The sequence below is a fragment of the Chrysoperla carnea genome, chromosome X, assembly GCF_905475395.1.
Source record: "Chrysoperla carnea chromosome X, inChrCarn1.1, whole genome shotgun sequence".
In the NCBI taxonomy this organism is placed as follows: domain Eukaryota; kingdom Metazoa; phylum Arthropoda; class Insecta; order Neuroptera; family Chrysopidae; genus Chrysoperla; species Chrysoperla carnea.
This window is the reverse complement of record NC_058342.1, coordinates 28,798,151-28,817,681: the sequence shown is the minus strand read 5'-3', so window position 1 is coordinate 28,817,681 and position 19,531 is coordinate 28,798,151. Positions and strand designations below refer to the sequence as shown.

The 19,531-nt window shown below is 30.0% G+C and overlaps 1 protein-coding gene and 1 non-coding gene across 6 annotated transcripts; both read right to left on the bottom strand.

Moving 5' to 3' along the window:
- Positions 1 to 182: 182 nt before the first annotated feature.
- On the bottom strand, positions 183 to 9,962 carry LOC123302156 (histone-arginine methyltransferase CARMER). Of its 5 annotated transcripts, none has more exons than XM_044884976.1 (6): positions 9,786 to 9,962; positions 7,006 to 7,886; positions 4,557 to 4,967; positions 2,820 to 2,887; positions 1,005 to 1,167; positions 183 to 268 (listed from the first exon to the last, which is right to left on the bottom strand). In XM_044884976.1, exons 1-6 carry the CDS (start codon positions 9,920 to 9,922, stop codon positions 189 to 191), a joined length of 1,740 nt encoding a protein of 579 aa, XP_044740911.1. In that variant the 5' UTR covers positions 9,923 to 9,962; the 3' UTR covers positions 183 to 188. The 5 variants fall into 5 exon arrangements, with proteins under 5 accessions (XP_044740911.1, XP_044740907.1, XP_044740909.1 ...); XM_044884972.1 differs by having other exon boundaries at positions 183 to 287; positions 1,009 to 1,148; positions 2,780 to 2,887; positions 7,006 to 7,914; positions 9,790 to 9,962; XM_044884974.1 differs by having other exon boundaries at positions 1,005 to 1,148; positions 2,786 to 2,887; positions 7,006 to 7,914; positions 9,790 to 9,962.
- A 7,644-nt stretch (positions 9,963 to 17,606) lies between these two features.
- On the bottom strand, positions 17,607 to 17,679 carry Trnak-uuu. Its single transcript has one exon. It is a non-coding gene; the product is annotated as a tRNA-Lys (tRNA).
- Positions 17,680 to 19,531: the final 1,852 nt, after the last annotated feature.

Below are 19,531 nucleotides of genomic sequence, written 5' to 3'. Positions count from 1 at the left end.
TGTTCGAAAGAAAAACGGAACAAGAAAAAATATAATTAAACTATCCATTTTTTTCCTTTCTTAATAAAATATTCGATCTAAAAAGGACCTAATATTAGTTTTTTTTTTTAGTTTAATAATTAATACTTTTCTTCCTAAAGTCGACAGCTAAATTAAAACTTTGGTGTGCAGAATTTTTGTTATTTTCTTTATTGGCGATAAACATTATTCGATGGGGTCACGTAATCTCCAATCATAAGACTTGCATTTACAGGATAATTGCCCATTACTAATTGTTGATGTGGTTGCTGAAAAAGGAAATTTGTGTTTAAAAAAAATTGCTAAAATTGAAATTTATAATTATAATAGGTAAGATAAAAGAGGACTCATATTAGAGTCCTTAGAATGTAGATCAGCTTTTGGTACTTCATGAAGGAAACGTTTCGTGGAATCAGGGAATAAAATGAATTTTTTTGAGCCCTTCAGCAACGTTGAATATCAAAGTTCGATCGCTGTAGATTTCTGCAAGTACAAATATCCTACGTGAAGATTCATCACCTTGGATGCTTGCCTTATACTTTGAACGATTGGAGATCCCTGTACGAACCAATCTTAACTGAGTACAGTTGGATGGTATAGAAAGGGGTTTAATGTATCTTTTTAGTTTTAAATAACAATAAGAATTTTGCTACGAGAAACGCAATCTGACAACGTATTAAAATCTACTACAGAGTGGCCACAAGAATTAACTTTTAAAATTTTCTGATAATGTTCGATTTTGTAGTATAATTTATTACTGACCTGCGTTTTTATAAATTCTAATGCATAAGCCACAGTAAAATTTATCGTCATTTTAGGACCCAAAAGTCACGATAACCGAGCTGAAATTGATTCGAAAAAACGCTCTCACCTGGGATTTTGGATGGTTGTCTAGCCCGGCTCGCCCGCCCAACTTTAATCGGACCCTACCCTTACGTAATTAATAAATGGCCTCTTAGCCTACATATAAAAATAAAAAATTAAACTTACAGCATGAGTTGTAGGTGATGTAAATAGCGTAGGTGTAATACCGCCACCAATTAATTGAATCCCTTGAGTAGATGTTGCAGCGCCTCCTCGACCTCGTCCCGTACTAGAAATACAACCTGGATGGATATTTGGCTGATTACCTAAATCAATATATACATTCTTTTTTATAACTTCTATTTTTAACCAATAATAATTTTTTTTACATGCATTTAATTTGCATACATCCAACTGGACTGTCCGTAAAATATATACACAACTATCGGGAGTACAGGCACCAGGAATAATTTAAGTATATAATAATTGTAGACTTTACTTTGTGGAACTGCATAATTTAGGTTTTGAAGAAATAAAACTTCCAATTTTCTTTGCTTAGCCCACTTATATGTTTTAATATTTTAATAATTCAAAATATGACAAATTTCGTCTTATATAATCATTATAAAACTGAGAAGTTTTACTTTGTTCAGTTTAGGCCAAACCTGTCATGTTTTAAATTATTAAAAATTTTTAAAAATATAAGTGGACTAAGCAAAGAAAATTGGAAGTTTTATTTCTTCAAATCCTGAAAAAAAAAATATGTTAGGTGGTGGATTACAGATAAGAATGAATCGTAGTATAGACGAGATAGCCCCGGAGCCCGTGGCAGTAAAACTGCACTTACACGGATTTCGAAATTTCGCATATGAATCAATACTATTTAACGATAGGTACAATATGGACTAGGTGTGTCAGGGTTTATCCAGGCAGGAATATTATTATTTTTTACTGGTGTGACAGATATTTTGGTTAAGTTTTGAGTTGTCACAACGAGATATTTCGAAAATAGAACTCAAAACGAACAAATTAAAAAAAATAATAATAATAATTCGGCGATAAGGGTCAAATTTTATTGGCATTATATTTTAAAAATCGGTGTGATAGACCTCTCTGTCATGATAAGAGCTGCCACATCAAACTTTCCTGAAAATAGATAAATTTTCCAATAAAATGGTCTCTTACAAATTAATTTCCATGAAAATTCAAAATACTTGAAATTATTAAAAATATAAAAAATATTTCTGCCAGAATAAACCCTAGCACACCTAGTCCATATTGTACCTATTCGTTAAATAGCATTGATTCCCCCGCTTAAGAAGGGGGAAGGTAAGATAATGTCAAATTTTTAGAATGATATATTTTTTGAACAGATCCTTAGCCAATAACATCAACAAATGGAAAGATAACCTAACTTACCAAAAACAAAAATATTAAGCTAATAAAGTTTCTAAATTTAATAATTAAACTAACTGAAAAAAAATTGGACTGAAGTTTTTACAAAGAATTCAAGGTAAGTGGTAGTCGGGTTAATGAAGTTTCTTTTTAATACTTTATAGTTTCTTGGAATAGTTTTCCATACATTAATTTCTCTATCGACTGGGCTACCCAGAAATGAGAAAATAAGATTTAAATACGAAAGACCAAACGCCGAAATCTAGAAACTTTGTTGACTCGAGTACACTGTCCAGAAATAAAGAGATCTGAGAGTGAAAAAAAGAGAGAGAGATAAAAATGAAAAATAGATGAATAGACAAACAAAAAACATATTATTTTTTATTCTATATACAGAGTTTGATTCAATTGTTTCAAAAAATTTTAAAACACGCGCCTCCAATAATTATTTATGCATATATCATGTGTAAACTTTCTAAAAAATTATTATGTGAAAAAAATTATTTTGTTTAATAATCTCTAGAATATTTATTTATAACTACAAATCTTTGGCCATTTTCACCTATACTATTTCCAAGCGCCAATAATGTTGGATTAATCACAGCCTGGTTTGTATCCATGGAAACTTCACCTAATCCATTTACTGACATTCCATTTACCATATTCACAGCTGAAACATAATAATACGACCACATTATTGTAAAAGCTCTTAGTAAATAGCAGAGCTTAAATTCGGGAAAAAAACATGATTTTTCAGGGTAAAGATGTTGGGAAGTTGACACTTCTAAAAGGAATTTCTTTTACACTAACTAACAATAATATAAATACCTCTAGCTCAATTTGGAAGAGCTGTGAATGTGCAGCTTAAAAATTACTAAAATCCATGATATCCATCATTGTGGCCACTGTTTTTTTAAAAATTCTGTGACTTTCAGTTGAATAGATTTAGAAATTCCCTGATCAAATGAGTACTTTTAAATTGCTTTGAAAGAAAGTGAAACGAAAATTTTACATATACGAATATCGAAAAAAATTGTAATATTACATAATGACTCAAGATATTACGATCACATGCGCCATTTTTATATCCTGTATATATGTAATATATATCAAGGTATACCAAGTTTAGTCCCAAATTGGTAACGCTTAAAAATGTTGATGCTACGAACAAAATTTTGGTCTTGATATTCATAAAATCACCTAATTAGTCCATTTCCGGTTATCTGCCCACCTGTGAACATGATAACTCAAAAACGAAAAGAGATATCAAGCTGAAATTTTTATAGTTTTTATAGCACCGGGAACTTGTTTTATGAATTTTTCCTTTTTATAGAATTTCAGTTGATATTTCGAAAATGGCAACGGATAATACGAGAAATGAATCGATTAGGAGCTATTCATAAAATACACCACGCAAACATAGAGAGAGGAGTTCTAAGCAAACGAGGGGCAACAATCGAAAACTGAAGATCATAAAAGTAGATTACGAACATCAATGAATCAAGAACACTTGTTGAATCTGACACTTCTTAAAAGCGACCACATACTTCGTGGTATGAATTTACGAACTCTCTTTTACGAACAAGAAATCGCTCAGAGTTTATTTAAAATAGAATTGCAAAAAGATTGTAAATAAGCAGAACGCTAAGAATAAACGGTCGAAATGTTGGCCCTAGGGCCTCCGAATTCTAAAAAGTGAAATAATCGAATTACTTATGCTTGGTTCAATTTGTTTCGGTAATATACGGTTTCGACTTTTTTCAAATGGAAGTTGGACGCAAAAAAGACTTTCAGTTTTTGAATGATGCCTAGTTGATTTCTGCGGGATCATTATTCCAGAAGTACACTAATTTGAAGTCGAAATTGTCAATTTTGTTTTGACAGTTAATAACTCGCTCAAAAGCGACAACGTTGAATATTACTTTTTTGGAGAAAAGTGCAAGCTTGATAATTAATGCATGCAAAATTATTTTCACTTTACGTCCATTTTTTGAAATCGTTAAAATAAATGGAAAATTGTTTCCTATCCTCGTTGCAAAGCGATAGGGGGTGATAATAACTTTTGAGCGTTAAAAAAATTGAAAATTTATACAATCGATTGAGCTGCATATGATCAAGATCGGATCATTTTTCGCGGAGATATATATCTGAAATCACGATAATTTTTTTTGATAATTCTATTATGACGAAATTCAGTGCCGGCTAGTCAGCGAGATTTCCGAAAACGTGATGCAACCTGGCGAAAGAGGGTGGGGATTAAGCAAAAGCTAAATTTTTGCGTGAAATATTTTACGAATAACACCTTACTTAAAATGAACGATCTGAATTATAGAAATTACCATTACGAGCACCTTGTGCATCAAGTTGATTCCAATAATTTTCACTGGGTGATGTATTATTTAAGCCTGGTGGTGGAGCTGCCGGTGTACCAGTATATCTAAAGTATGGATTCTTTAAATCTAGCGTATTTGTTGATGTAAAACTTGTCCCTTCTAAATGTAAATTAATCGTGACATCATAACTCTGTCGCATATTAGCTGCCAAATGTACATTTCCAGTTAATAGTTGTCCTTGTTTTGCGAATAACGGCCGTTCTAAGAGACATCGTACTTGATACCAATGTGTTAGCGGTTCTGTGGGTGCTGTACTTAACCATACGAGTGATGTGGATCCGGCGAATGCGACGTCAAACCAAAATGCTAGGCCGTGACATGGACCAGATTCTAATATATGAAATTCTAACGGTATGTCTGAAAAATTACATTGAACAATGTTATTATTTGAAATTTATATTTTCGATTAAAATTCAACTCTGATTTAGGAATTTGGGAATGGGAAGGTATTTGGAAAATTAAAATATTTATTTCATTTGAATTCCTGAACTATTTTTGATGATATTCAAAAGGGGGGCACCTAGATCAAGGGTTTCTTTTTGCACTCCTTGAAAACCACCTGAGACCCGAAGACGCCTCCGGATAAGAAATGCTATTTTAAGTAGAAGAAGCTATGTATCCAAGGTTTAAAAGGGAGGCACCGTAATAATAATAAATCATAAATGGAGTACCGTAAATGAATTTCTTGCACCTAGATCAAGGGTTCTTCTGTGCACTCCTTGAAAACCATTTGCGATCCCAAGGGGAGGCGCCTTCGGGTAATAGATGGTATTTAACGAAGAAGAAGATATAGAATTCTGTCAAGGCCATCACGAAGAAAATAAACAGCTTCTTCATAGGGATTTCTCCTAGCATTGATGGATCTCGGATCCACACATTCTGGACTAAAACTGGGGAATGTTTGGAGGTTTCATCATTCTCAAAACAAACAGGGGCAAATTCTACCCAAAAAATGGTGTTTTTGGCTTTTAAAAGATTTATTGTCTTATGAATCGAATCGCGTTTGATTTTTTTTTTTAATTTTTTACCGGAGATTTTTACAAAGTGTCGCACCAGCTCAAATTTTCTGAAACGCTTCTTGCAGCGGTAAAATAGGCCAAAAAGATCAAAAAAAAAATTTTACGACATGCATGTACAATAACATCCAAAATTACTTATATATTTGAAAAGTGATTTTTTCAAAATTTTATATGAGAAAGCCCCCTTAAGATACGTATTAGAGTCCTGTTTTCCAAAATTGGATTTGTGGAAGGTTTCTTATCGGATAATTAATTTAATACCATATTATTAAATCCTAAATCAGAGATATTTTGGTCAATACTAATTTCTAAATTCATTTATTCCTTACGATTGAAGTATTTTGAAATTTGGAAAATTTCTTGATTTATCTTCAAACTATTTCTTTGAAATATGTGAACACTGCTTTTTATGGATGTTTAGAAGGTTTGAAGGATACCAGGAGAAGGTTTGTATTTGAATTCTAAGTTTTTCTTACCCTAACCTTATCTAAAAAATACATAGAAAGTTATAAATTTTTATCTAAACTATTAAAACTATGGCAAAATTTATATTAGAAAATAATTGCCAGAATTTAGATATATTGAGAACTATAGTCTCGCCATCTGTGAGTCAATTTTACGAAGTTATCAGATATTATAGTCGTTAATGAAGGTAAAAGAAAAGTCAAACTTTACGAGAAAACACGGTTTTATTGCAAAAAAAATCGCGTTTTTCGTCATTTATTTTCTCGGCTTGTATGACCTACAGGAAATCCGTTCGACGATAAAATTGTGGCTTTTAATGGTATACGAAGTTATAAGAAATCTTAGTCCTCAATGAAGGTAAAAGAAAAGAAAGTCAAACTTTACGAGAAAACACGGTTTTATTGCGAAACAAATCGCGTTTTTCGTCATTTATTACTTACAGGAAATTCGTACAACGATCAAATTGTGGCTTTTAATGGTATCTATTTGTAACAAAATTTTCGCCGTAAAATAATATAATTTCCGCACAATTTGGTAACTGTGCGGATTGTAACAAAGCATCCTACAATTTATAAAAAAGAATTTTCTTCGATAAGAATTGGGATTTTGTTCCAACTTCATGAATATAGACGAAAAAGTAGAATACAATTTTTCGATATATGCCTTGGTTTTCGAAATACCGAAAGCTTAACAACTAAACACAATTTTCAATTTTCGATATTTTGAAAATTACTCCAGATTAGTATTTTTCATTTTACCACTTTTTTACGTTAATTTGGACAAATTTTTACTGTATTAATAGTATCCACCAAAATAGAAAACAGTAGGATCTCGATGTAGTGAATGAAACTCTTATTCGTAGTACGCAACTTAATCAATGTACAGGAAATAAAAATGAAAATAAAACATACCAATATTATGCAAGTCCGTTTCATGTGCATCCAGAAAATCTACAACGTGTCGAACTGATTTACTCAAACATATTCGTACATCAAACGTATCCACAATTGGTTGTCTAAAATATTCCTTCTTCGCTGCATTACGCATAGAACTTAAATCCACACCGTGAAAGCATGTTTGTATCCAAAAGTTTGCTTTATTAAACTGCTCCATAAAGAGAGCTTCATCCGTGAACGGTGCAATATGTAATTCACCTCGTGTTGGAAACATTTTCCCACCCGGTTTCAACCATTTCTTTGCATGTAAATACGTTTCTAACATTCGTTCGTTATATAACATGTAGCCCATTGGTTCTGATATAATAATATCGACTTTTTCTTTTAAGTCAATTTCCTCGATTTTTCCAGCGATCACAGTAATTTTATCGTCCAAATTATTTGATTGTACTAAACTTTGAGCATGATGTGCCATATTTGAGGCTTCAACAGCGTAAACATGTTTTGCACCGGCTTGAACAGCGAAAAACGATAATATCCCGGAACCGGCTCCTACATCTAACACAATTTTATCACGAAAATCGGATATGTTACCCAATATTGCACGCTGATATGTGCTAGTTCGTACAAAATCTTGTAACATGTTTTGCTGTTGTGATAAATACCCGTAAAATTGAAAATACTGTGATGCGGAACTGTCCTCCGTTCGTACTGAAAATACTGAGGCACCTCGACCAGATTTCACTTTTGTAACTAATATGTGAAAATTTCGTAAATCTGATTCGCTGTTAAACTTAAATAATAATGATTCATGATCTATTGTAAATAAATATGAGTGTGTCGATACTCTGGAACATTCTGTGCTAGATTGTAACGGAAATTCGAATAATTCTTTACTATTTTCATTTAGCGTATTCGGAGTATCTGAAAAAGAAAAAAAATGATCAATTAATAACTTTTTTTGGTAAATGTCGGTAAGGTTTGAATAATTCGTGTTTTCTGAGGTGAAAAAAGGACAAAGCATTTTTTAAACTCTTATGATAAATCGAACCCAAAAACGAGGTTTTTGTGATTAAAATTAATACTGTACTAACTCGATCCTAAAAATATTTTAGAGAAAAAATATTTAAGTGATAATTTATTTTGTTTTAATTTATAGGCAATTTTATTACAGATATGATAATCAAATTACAAAATTAAATATGAATATTATTCCTCTAGACTGTTTTTTTCTTAAGCGGTACATTTTTGCACCGTGAGTCTATTTTTCGTTATTAGCCAGCACGAACTCTAAAATGAGAGGTAAATCATGGAATTTGCCAGAGAGAAATAATGTACATAAGAAACCAATTTCAAAGAATTAGAAAATATTTTAATCATTTTTCCTATCCGCGACTACAATTCTCAATTTCCAGAATCTCAAAATTCCCAGACACTACTAGCGTTTCCAAGTCGTTTGCCATCCTGAAGTTCTCCGGATGAAATTCACAGAATACAGTACGGCCGCAGGAAGTTCTTTAACTTTTCTTGGATAAGGTACGTACAAATTCCCGAAATTAATATAATTGCGCCAAAAATAAACATAATAATACTAAAATCTGAAAATCCTCCGGCATATTATTCCCCGATTATTGTAGAACTACACAAAATAAAGGTTCAGAGAGGTTGGCCCCGCTAAATTGAGCTATGATTTGCATTAAGGGTTGATTTTATCCAAAAAATACAAATATCAAATTTTCAAAAGAAGTGGATGTTTCATCCAAAAAGTACAAAAATTATGGACACACGTTGAAATCAACACCTGTAAATTTCCACGCTCGTAAAGCTACGAACTTATCGGGATTCGGGCCTCAACTTAAACGGTTTAAATGAAATGTTTTGTATGAATTCTAGTGACCAAATGTTCACTTAAATAAGAGGGAATTTTCAAAATTTAGAAACATAAGTCCACAATAAAGTATTCGAATTTGAAACAAATCAAGAAAATTTGTTAATAATTTTGGAAATATTCGAAAAAACCGCGAATTTACTGATTTTCCGATTTATAAAGCATTTCTGATTTCATTCAAAAATTTAAAGCTAAATCAATTTAGGAACACTCCAAGCATACAAAAGCTCTGATTCAAGGTGAAATATAATTGGTGGTAGCTTTTATTAAAATTACTTAGCACAGTTTAAAAAAAAATCTTATAGCATTTATTTTGTAAAATTTTTGGGCTTTGGAAAAAAAAATAAACGAAAAATTCTGACAGGTTTTATCTTGGAATGCCCCGCTTGTATTTCAAGGAAGAAATTTAAGCTTGCTTCTTCAACGAACAATGTCATTTAAATAAACACAAACATTGGCAAATGCACAAATACATCGATACAAAAATTTTAGGTCCCTTTTAATTATATTAAGTTTGGTATGATAAAAAGGTTATTATCAGAGGTCTAGTAAAGACAGATGAATAAAATTATCATAACCTTAGGTGAGCATCCCGGTCTCTATTCTAACCCATAAAATCGGAGAATTTTTAACAATTTTCATTTAAAATTTTCGAGGTAACTCGAAAACAAACAAAAAACGTCAATGACTAAACAAATTTTTTTTTTTTATAAACATATTGTAAAGATTTTGACATTCAAGCGACATAAACAAAATGTCAAAATCATGGATTCGAATTCGAAATATATACAACAAAATTTTGTTGTATAAACATTATATACAGAAGATCTACAGCCACAAAAAAAAAGAAGGAACTCATTGTTCTTTGGTACCGGGAAATGAATGGTATATTTTTGAAAATATTCACTTACCAGATAATAAACGAATACTATAACCTTGCGGATCATATTCAGCACTAATTGTCACTAAAAAGTCATATTTTGGTTTAACAACGCCGTCATTATTTAAATTAAACACTTTAACATTGTTGTATAAATTCGCCATTTTGGACGTTTTACATCTGTCTATTAAACACGCACGTCGAATTTACATTACCAAAGTTTTTTTGTATACTAGAATTTCTGTATTAATTTTAAACGTATACGCATCGTACGCTGCGCATCACTACATATACATACCAACTGCAAATTTATAAAATACACTAATAAAAAACGCGAGTTTTTGAAAACATTTTTACGAGTAGAAACATCCCAGATAAATCAACGAATCAAAGATTTCTTATAAGTAAAGTTTTTATATATCGTTAGAACAAACACAGGAATGTTAAAAGGAGGGGATGCATGTAAGGGCAGTTTCTCTTTAGAATCAAAAAATTTTACCAAATGACAATTATTTATGATCCGATTTATAATTCTCACCCGAAAAATTAAATTCCGCATCTCCTAACGTTCGAAATCGAGTTTAGCAAAAAAGTAGTAAAGATATGTTTAAATCTTGTAAGTACTTGGATGACTGAGCTTTGCTCCGTATTTTTTGAATTAAAAAGACACTAATTTTATCACTAATATAAAAAAGAACCGTTTAAAATGTCTCCACACAAATACCAATTTGAATATCCCGGTAATATACTTTATTTCGTTAACTACGATAAACACCAATAGATGCTAGGCAGAGTCATATTTTGCAGTTTGTTTGTTTTTCCTGAAAACACGTATAAAACGACATTTCTAAAAATGAAACCTGGCTAGATCGATTTTTCGCCCCAAAAACCCTTTACATACTAATTTTCATGAAAATCGTTCAAGCCGTTTCCGAGATTGCCGATATATTGTATATATCGAAAATTGTGCTTTCAAAAATTGTTTTACGAGAAAGAAAATCCCTGAAAAATTAACGATTCGCTTTCTTTAAACATTTCTATATTGCCGTTATGAAACAAACTGACCAATATAAATATTCGATAAAAAAAATTTTTACAATGATTAGAAAAATTGATTATATAAAAAAACAGATTTTCATAAAATAATCGATTTAAGTCGATTAAATAAGCTGCAATGAAATTTTAATCGGTGAACTAGAGAGGGGTACATAACATTTTGCCTATTTTCGATTTGCACCACGATATTTTTTTTTCGCATATTATTGAGCTAACCATAAATTTTCCCTTTTAAGTTCTTGAATCCGCCACTACCCTTTTTAATTACTCGCAAAGTACATATTGCTGATTGAGTTAATTCGAAAATTACATTCATTTGTTTAATTCTATTAATTAATTGCAAATAAATTATAAATCGACTACCATGCATTTGTTAATTAATATTTAAATAAATATATCTATTATAAATAATTACTATTAATTAGTCTAAATTTAGTAATTAATTCGAATAATTGAAAAATAAATAAACATGATAAGCTAAAATTTGTATACATTTAAAATGGAAATTTATTTAAACTGCAAAACATTTATATTCAGGATTTGATTCGTTTCAACTTTTCTCTAAGAGAGGGCTGGTCATGTATGCTTTACGACCTGAGGTATTCCAGGTAGTTTGAAGCGAGTTTGAAGTATGATCCACAATCTGAAAAAAATAAATTTAAGGTAGTTGTATAGTCTAGTAAAATAGTCATTTTTATCTTAAGCATGGAGGTTATAAAGATATATAACCTCTTTATAACCTCCATGATCTTAAGTTATAACCAATAAAATGCCGATAAAAAAGATCTTTATTCTGTTACAAAAAAGCAACAATAGATGTCCTTAGCTCATAAAAAATAAAATGTGAAATCAAATAATTGACTGAATTAATTTTTGAAATACCCTGTTTAGAATGTGTTGTATATCAGTGCTTGCATTATTTTTTTTTTATAAAGAAGAGTTTAAAAAACCATCACAATTATGGCGACCTTTCGGCCGCCATTTATTTGGTTTTCGCAAATTTTCTATACGTCCAATCATTAAATTACCCCGATTTTTATACTTTTTGGATCAAAATTACCCCATCCACCGAATTTCATCAAATTCTGAAACAAAATTTTTTTTGCGTTTTTCTCGATTTTTTACCCCTTAAAAAAATTGCAAAAAATCGAAAAATTTTTTTAATCTTCAATTTCGATAAAACTCAGTATATAAGGTAATTTTGACCCAAAAAGTTCAAAAATCGGGTGCATTTGATGACTGGTCTAATATTTTTTGAGATACGAGCTAAAATCGATCCAAATATTGCGATATCTCAGAAACTCTGCATCCAAGCATTAAATTAACCTGATTTTTATAATTTTTGGATCAAAATTACCCCATCCACCGAGTTTAATCAAATTCCAAATAAAAATTTTTTTTTTCGTTTTTCTCGATTTTTTCAAAGGGGTACCCCTTAAAAAAATTGCAAAAAATCGAAAAATTTTTGTAATCTTCAATTTCGATAAAACTCAGTATATAAGGTAATTTTGACCCAAAAAGTTCAAAAATCGGGTGCATTTGATGACTGGTCTAATATTTTTTGAGATACGAGCTAAAATCGATCCAAATATTGCGATATCTCAGAAACTCTGCATCCTAGCATTAAATTAACCTGATTTTTATAATTTTTGGATCAAAATTACCCCATCCACCGAATTTCATCAAATTCTGAAACAAAATTTTTTTTTTCGTTTTTCTCGATTTTTTCAAAGGGGTACCCCTTAAAAAAATTGCAAAAAATCGAAAAATTTTTGTAATCTTCAATTTCGATAAAACTCAGTATATAAGGTAATTTTGACCCAAAAAGTTCAAAAATCGGGTGCATTTGATGACTGGTCTAATATTTTTTGAGATACGAGCTAAAATCGATCCAAATATTGCGATATCTCAGAAACTCTGCATCCAAGCATTAAATTAACCTGATTTTTATAATTTTTGGATCAAAATTACCCCATCCACCGAGTTTAATCAAATTCCAAAACAAAATTTTTTTTTTCGTTTTTCTCGATTTTTTCAAAGGGGTACCCCTTAAAAAAATTGCAAAAAATCGAAAAATTTTTGTAATCTTCAATTTCGATAAAACTCAGTATATAAGGTAATTTTGACCCAAAAAGTTCAAAAATCGGGTGCATTTGATGACTGGTCTAATATTTTTTGAGATACGAGCTAAAATCGATCCAAATATTGCGATATCTCAGAAACTCTGCATCCAAGCATTAAATTAACCTGATTTTTATAATTTTTGGATCAAAATTACCCCATCCACCTATTTGGAGTTTAATCAAATTCCAAAACAAAATTTTTTTTTTCGTTTTTCTCGATTTTTTCAAAGGGGTACCTTTAAAAAAATTGCAAAAAATCGAGAAATTTTTTTAATCCCCAGTTTCGATAAAACTCAGTATATAAGGTAATTTTGATCCAATTGTAACTCATCATAGGTGAAATAATTTTTAAAATCGATTTAGTTGTTAAGTCAAAAATGACCAATTTTCATACAAACTATGATCCCCTTTTCACCACCAAAATTACAGAGTTTCATATAAACTCTCATTTTCAATTTGACCCTCTTAAAGAATGAATTTTTATGAAAAAAGTAAAATAAACTTTTGTCTCAAACCATAAGCTCATATATCAAGTTTTATATTTCTTCAACTTTAAAAAAGACATTTATAGTTTCATATAAACTTTCACCCCCTTGACGAATGAATTTTTTGTAAATAGTAATACCGGAAACTTTTGTAGTGAGCCATACTCATATATCATTTTTTACATTTGTATCTTCAAAATTGACCAAGTTTCATACAAACTTCCAACTCTTATTTTAACTGCTTGAGGGATTAATTTTCCGAAAATCCTTTTTAACAAAATTTCAGAATTCTAGACCCAGCGGTTTCAAGTGTGCGTTGATTGATCAGTTAACTTCCATTATTATATACACGGCGTTCTGTTATTGACTTCAGATACCTGGCTTAACAAAATAAGCTCATCAAGAGCAACAAAAAATCTCTTTTCCAAATTGGATCTGAGGCCTAATTTGGGCGCTACAGATATGGCAAAAATTGATAAATTTGTCCATTCACAGACTATCATTCGATAACCAGTTGCTTTAATTACCTTGTATTAATATTATATTAATTTATTTGGCTAATTATCTCGCAAAGTAGGCTTCAGATCGAAAATTGGTAAATAACTTTTCCCTTTGTCTTTATGAGCTTTTTTTTCAGGCCAACGATCTGCAGTCAATAACAGAACACCTTGTATATAGATATAAATTAAACCCAACTGATAAAATATGCTAATGTAAAAAGATACCCATCTTGCGCACAAGCTAATCAATTTAAATAATATTTTCGTTATCACAAAACATAAAATTATTTATTTTAATTAAATATAAGATTAATAATTGATAAGTAAATGAGTGAGTAATTAAAAATAATTATTGTTATTAGTTTCATTTCAAAAAAAAAAAAAAAAAAACTTAAATAATAAGAATTTTTTAATGAAATTGAGATTTATTTACAAACTCTAAGAATATTATATAAAAAATGTCCTTGAAATATAAAATTAGAATTTGATATTATTAAAAGAACTTAAAAGAAATCACTAGTATATAATTTTTAGCCATAATTTCGTCCATAATAGGCATTGAAAACATTTATTCGCACCGCGCGTTAGTTTTATTGAAGGCGTTTCCATGGTAACGATACACTACTTTAATTATAGAATTGTATGGATTGCATTTATGACTTGCATTGAAAATTTAATATTATTGTATCACAAATTTAAATAAATAATTATGATAATTTACATTTAAAAAATAATATTTGTGCAATTTGATTTCTTATTTTTACAATTTTTAATTACATTAAGTTTACATTTTCACAATTTTTTTAATTACATTTTCACAATTTTACATTAAGTTTAATTAATTAGTGTTTTTCAATAATTTTAATTTGACATTTTTTATAACATTAATAAGTAAAGAATTGCAAATTAGTCATAACAGCTCCTTTATCGCCAAAATTTTTTACATATTAAAAATCTAATCTTTTCATACAGTTTTTGAGGAATAAAATTAGTAAAAATTCCTATTTTTTCAAATTTTACGAATTTTTTACTCGAAAACTGGAAGGCTTAGAGAAAAATGCCTAAGAATATTTTTTGTTAATTTGACCCCAATTTTCCGAAGCAATTCGGTCAAAATTATTTATTTGAACCAATTATTTTTTTAACTAGAGTAACCAATATCCTACGAGATTATCCACCGGCAATTTTGCACTTTTACGTTCATGAGCATGTTTTAAACGAAACCTTGCATAAATTTTCCATGCGAAAATTAAGCATACTCAATGACGGATTTTGTCGGGATTATTACCATTTTTTGACGAATACTGGTTATAAACGCTCGTAAACTCTTACTAAACTTAATTGTGTAATGTCAGAGTCGTGGACTATTTCGCATACCCTTAGCGATCATATTACGCGAGTACGTTCAACAATATACATCGATATGAATAAATCGCAGGTAAAAACCAGTAGTTCTCTATTACGATATTCACCTTTTTATTTTCGACTTATTTATTTTTATTTTTTTTCAAAAAATGTTCGCTGTTGATAAAAAGCAAATCGTGAAATCCTTTTAAAACTCCAATTGATTTATACTTATGTGCATTTATTATGATTAATTAAAACTTTAAATTGTAATTATCAAATTTGCTGTATCACACTAATACCCTTATAATTTACACTACTTAATTAATTATTTGTGTTTACAGAAAATAAATCCGAATTTCAAATAATAATTTAATGACGACATAAAAGTCCAAAAGTTTAATTTTGATCTATCACATCCAAATTTTATCCAATTTTGATAATCCAAGTATTTAATCCTACTAAATTTGGGTCATTATTTTCAAATTTATGATAAAAATTAACCTAGCTATAATAGATTTCAAGAATGTGGAGTCTTGGTCCCAAAATTAAGCACATAAGTGATAGGTAGCGAAAATCTGACATCATAGCTGAACAGTTTGACCCAAAATTAGTGGGTTTCAAAAAAATTCCAATAAGGTCGGATAAAATTAGTCTGTGTTATCGAAAAAATGGAATTTTTTAACTTAATGACATAATCAAAATCCAAAAAGTTTAATATTATTCTATCATATCCAAATTTTATCCAATTTTGATGAACCAAGTGTGTAATCCTACTAAATTAGGGTCATACTTTTCAAATTTTAAAAACTTATTAGTTATAATAACAGACGGGCAACCGAAAATATACTAATTAGAAGATTTCATGAACACCTATACCAAAATTTTGTTGGTAGCATCAATATTTTTAAGCGTTACAAACTTGGGACTAAACTTTGTATTCCTTGATATATTTCACATATACAATGTACATGGTATGATAAATCAGAAAAATGTATTGACTCTTTAAAGTTGAGGGGTACGATTTTGGCTTCTCTATTCGTAACTTCAAATATTTTAAACTTTCACGAACCTTTATAAAAATCACATACAATTTTCAAAACTTTAAAAATAATATCTTTACGTTATTAAATAAAATAAAGTTAGTAGATTTATTATGTGATGAGGGTTTTAAAAATGATACAGCAAAATTATTAATTACTATATTTTTAGAATAATTACTCTTAAACTATACGAGATGAGGACGTTTTTTGTTTTTAAATTTGAATATCCACTAAATAAAATTAACAAATATAATATTATGAATATACAAAAACAAACGTTAGTTAAATTGAGGCCACCCATATTGCATAAGATATGGTTATTAAGACTTAATGCATTTGATAAGCCTGTCATAATTTGTATTACACACATTATTACACATATTTTTAGTGGCGTACATCGAAAAATATTCATCAAAATTTGTACCTACTAAAATTAAATGCACCAATATACTCATAAAGTACTCATAGTACAAGAAATGGAGATTTTGGGCTCAAAAACTTTAGGGACTTGCTTGAAACATATTGCTCTACCGACTGAGCTACCCGGGCTTATATTTTATGGCAACTTTGTATACATCAACCAGAAAGAATAGTTTACGATGATACTAAAATATTTTATTTTTAAACATTCAAAATATATCGCCCGAGCAGGGACTTGAACCCTAGACCCTTGGATTAAAAGTCCAATGCTCTACCGACTGAGCTACCCGGGCTTACATTTTATATTAACTTTGTATATATTTTCCAGAAGAGATATTTAACGAAGATACTAAAATAAGTTACTTTTAAAGATGAAAAAGGTTAACGCCCGAACAGGGACTTGAACCCTGGACCCTTGGATTAAAAGTCCAATGCTCTACGACTGAGCTACCCGGGCTTACATTTTCTTGTAGAATCGTATATGTCAAGCAAAAGGAGATTTTATCATAATGATTAAAATATGTTGTTTCTTAATATGAAAAAAGTTATCGCCCGAGCAGGGACTTGAACCCTGGACCCTTGGATTAAAAGTCCAATGCTCTACGACTGAGCTACCCGGGCTTACATTTTCTTGTAGAATCGTATATGTGAAGCAGAAGAAGATTTTGTCATAATGATTAAAATATGTTGTTTCTTAATATGAAAAAAGATACCGCCCGAGCAGGGACTTGAACCCTGGACCCTTGGATTAAAAGTCCAATGCTCTACGACTGAGCTACCCGGGCTTACATTTTCTTGTGGAATCGTATATGTCAAGCAGAAGGAGATTTTATCATAATGATTAAAATATGTTGTTTCTAAATATGAAAAAAGCTATCGCCCGAGCAGGGACTTGAACCCTGGACCCTTGGATTAAAAGTCCAATGCTCTACCGACTGAGCTACCCGGGCCTGATATTTCTAGAAATGTATAAAACATCACAGCAAAGTGATAGAAATAATCTTACTTCAATTTGTAATTTTTAAAAAGCCAAATTTATATAACTCGAACAAAGACTAAAACTCCGCACCCTTGGATTAAAGTCTATAATGAAATGATTTCCACTAAAGTGAAATTAATGAAATATTGCCCAGGGTTATTCGAAAGTTTAAAAATCTGTGGGTTTCTGGAACACTTTTGAAGCAAAGGTACAATAAATCAAACTGATTCCAGTACAAAAGATTTTATAATAATTATTATGACTTACTCCAAACATAAATCTAATATAATCTTATATACAAGTGATTGTGGACTGTATCATAAAAATTAAATTCATCCATTGAAATAGGATTGATTTTAAATAATAATAGAAGTTAATTATTTACATGGAGGTCATATGAATGGTCTATATTATTAGTTTTAACTTCTATTTCCGTTTTTGCAAAAATCGATAAATAGAAGTTATTGTAATCTAGTTAGGGAAAGTTATTTGTTATCCCCTCAAATTTTGGGGTTTTTCGTTTCAAAATACTTAGATTGGAAAAATATTTAAGAAAATTTATGTCATATGCAAAGCTTCGAGTTTTTCTATTGTGCCTTACTCCTCATGACAATTTTCCACTCCCCTTAAAACAATAACATGAACTTCTCTCCCAAATGGACGCATTCTATTTGTATCGTTTCGGATAAAAGATCTGGAAACCTCAGGGCACTAAATTCCGTAATATAATGTTTCCAGAGGAATGCATAATGCTTTGAAACGAATGTTGACATATTGTTAGTCAAAAACCCAAAATATTTTTCACCCAGTTTAAAATTTTAATGATGAATCTTTGGTGACATCGAATTGAGACATAGGTATTGAAATAAATACCACGATACTCGAAATAAAATTGTATATTAAGAAATTCTATTTAAAAAATATAATCAAAAAACATACAACAGACTTACATTTCACTATATATGATTATTTCGATTGCATTGCAACCATCGTCAGTAGCTTAATTTATTCATATAACACATTACAAACATTTTTCACAAAATTAAAAATAAAATAATGTAAAACATTACCAACAATTACAGTAAAACTTATAAATAAAAATACAAAAATTATCGCAGATTTGAAACTTTTTGTAACAATTCACAACAAATCCACAAAATAATTTTAGACCCAAGTGTTTGTAATGCTTAAAAGTATTGATGCTACGAACAAAAGTTTGGTATAGATGTTCATAAAATTAACCTAACTAGTTCATCTCGGATTGTCTGTATGTCCGTCATAATTTTGGTTTGGAAAGAATTTTTTCGTAGAAAGAGAAGATCAAACTGAGGATGAAAGTTTCTGTGGAATTCTTTGCAGTAGGTATGTTTCTTTTTTGCATTGTTAAATTAATTCAATAAGAAATCTGGTAGTAATCACATAAGCAAGGTATGTACCTTATATTCTTACAAACAAGAAGACTGGCCTTTCTCAAAAATCATTAAAAAATATATTGTTATTAATTATACACTAGCACAAAAAAAAAACTATTTCATTCAGAAAATCGAGCAAGCATTCACAAAAATCGTTGTTAAAAATAAATTGGACCACATCTAAACAACAATAATGATTTCAAAAAATCATTAATTATATTTTTTTAGACAGATCATATGAAACAGTAGTCTTGTCTTTTTTATTCATATTTTCCCCGAAAATGTAGACTTATGTATTGTATTTAAGATCAACGATGAGGAGATGCAGTAGTCTTGTCTTTTTTGATCATGTATTCTTGAAGATATAGACTTATGCACTGTATCATAGGTCGTTGGGGAGAAATTGTAGTT

Coding starts and splice junctions, on each gene's coding strand:
- LOC123302156 (XM_044884972.1), bottom strand. CDS start 9,922: ATGGCGAATTTATACAACAATGTTAAAGTGTTTAATTTAAATAATGAC. Junction 7,915..9,789: donor TAGTATTCGTTTATTATCTG/GTAAGTGAATAT, acceptor TTTCTTTTTCAG/ATACTCCGAATACGCTAAAT. Junction 288..1,008: donor CATCACCTACAACTCATGCT/GTAAGTTTAATT, acceptor TTCCTTTTTCAG/CAACCACATCAACAATTAGT.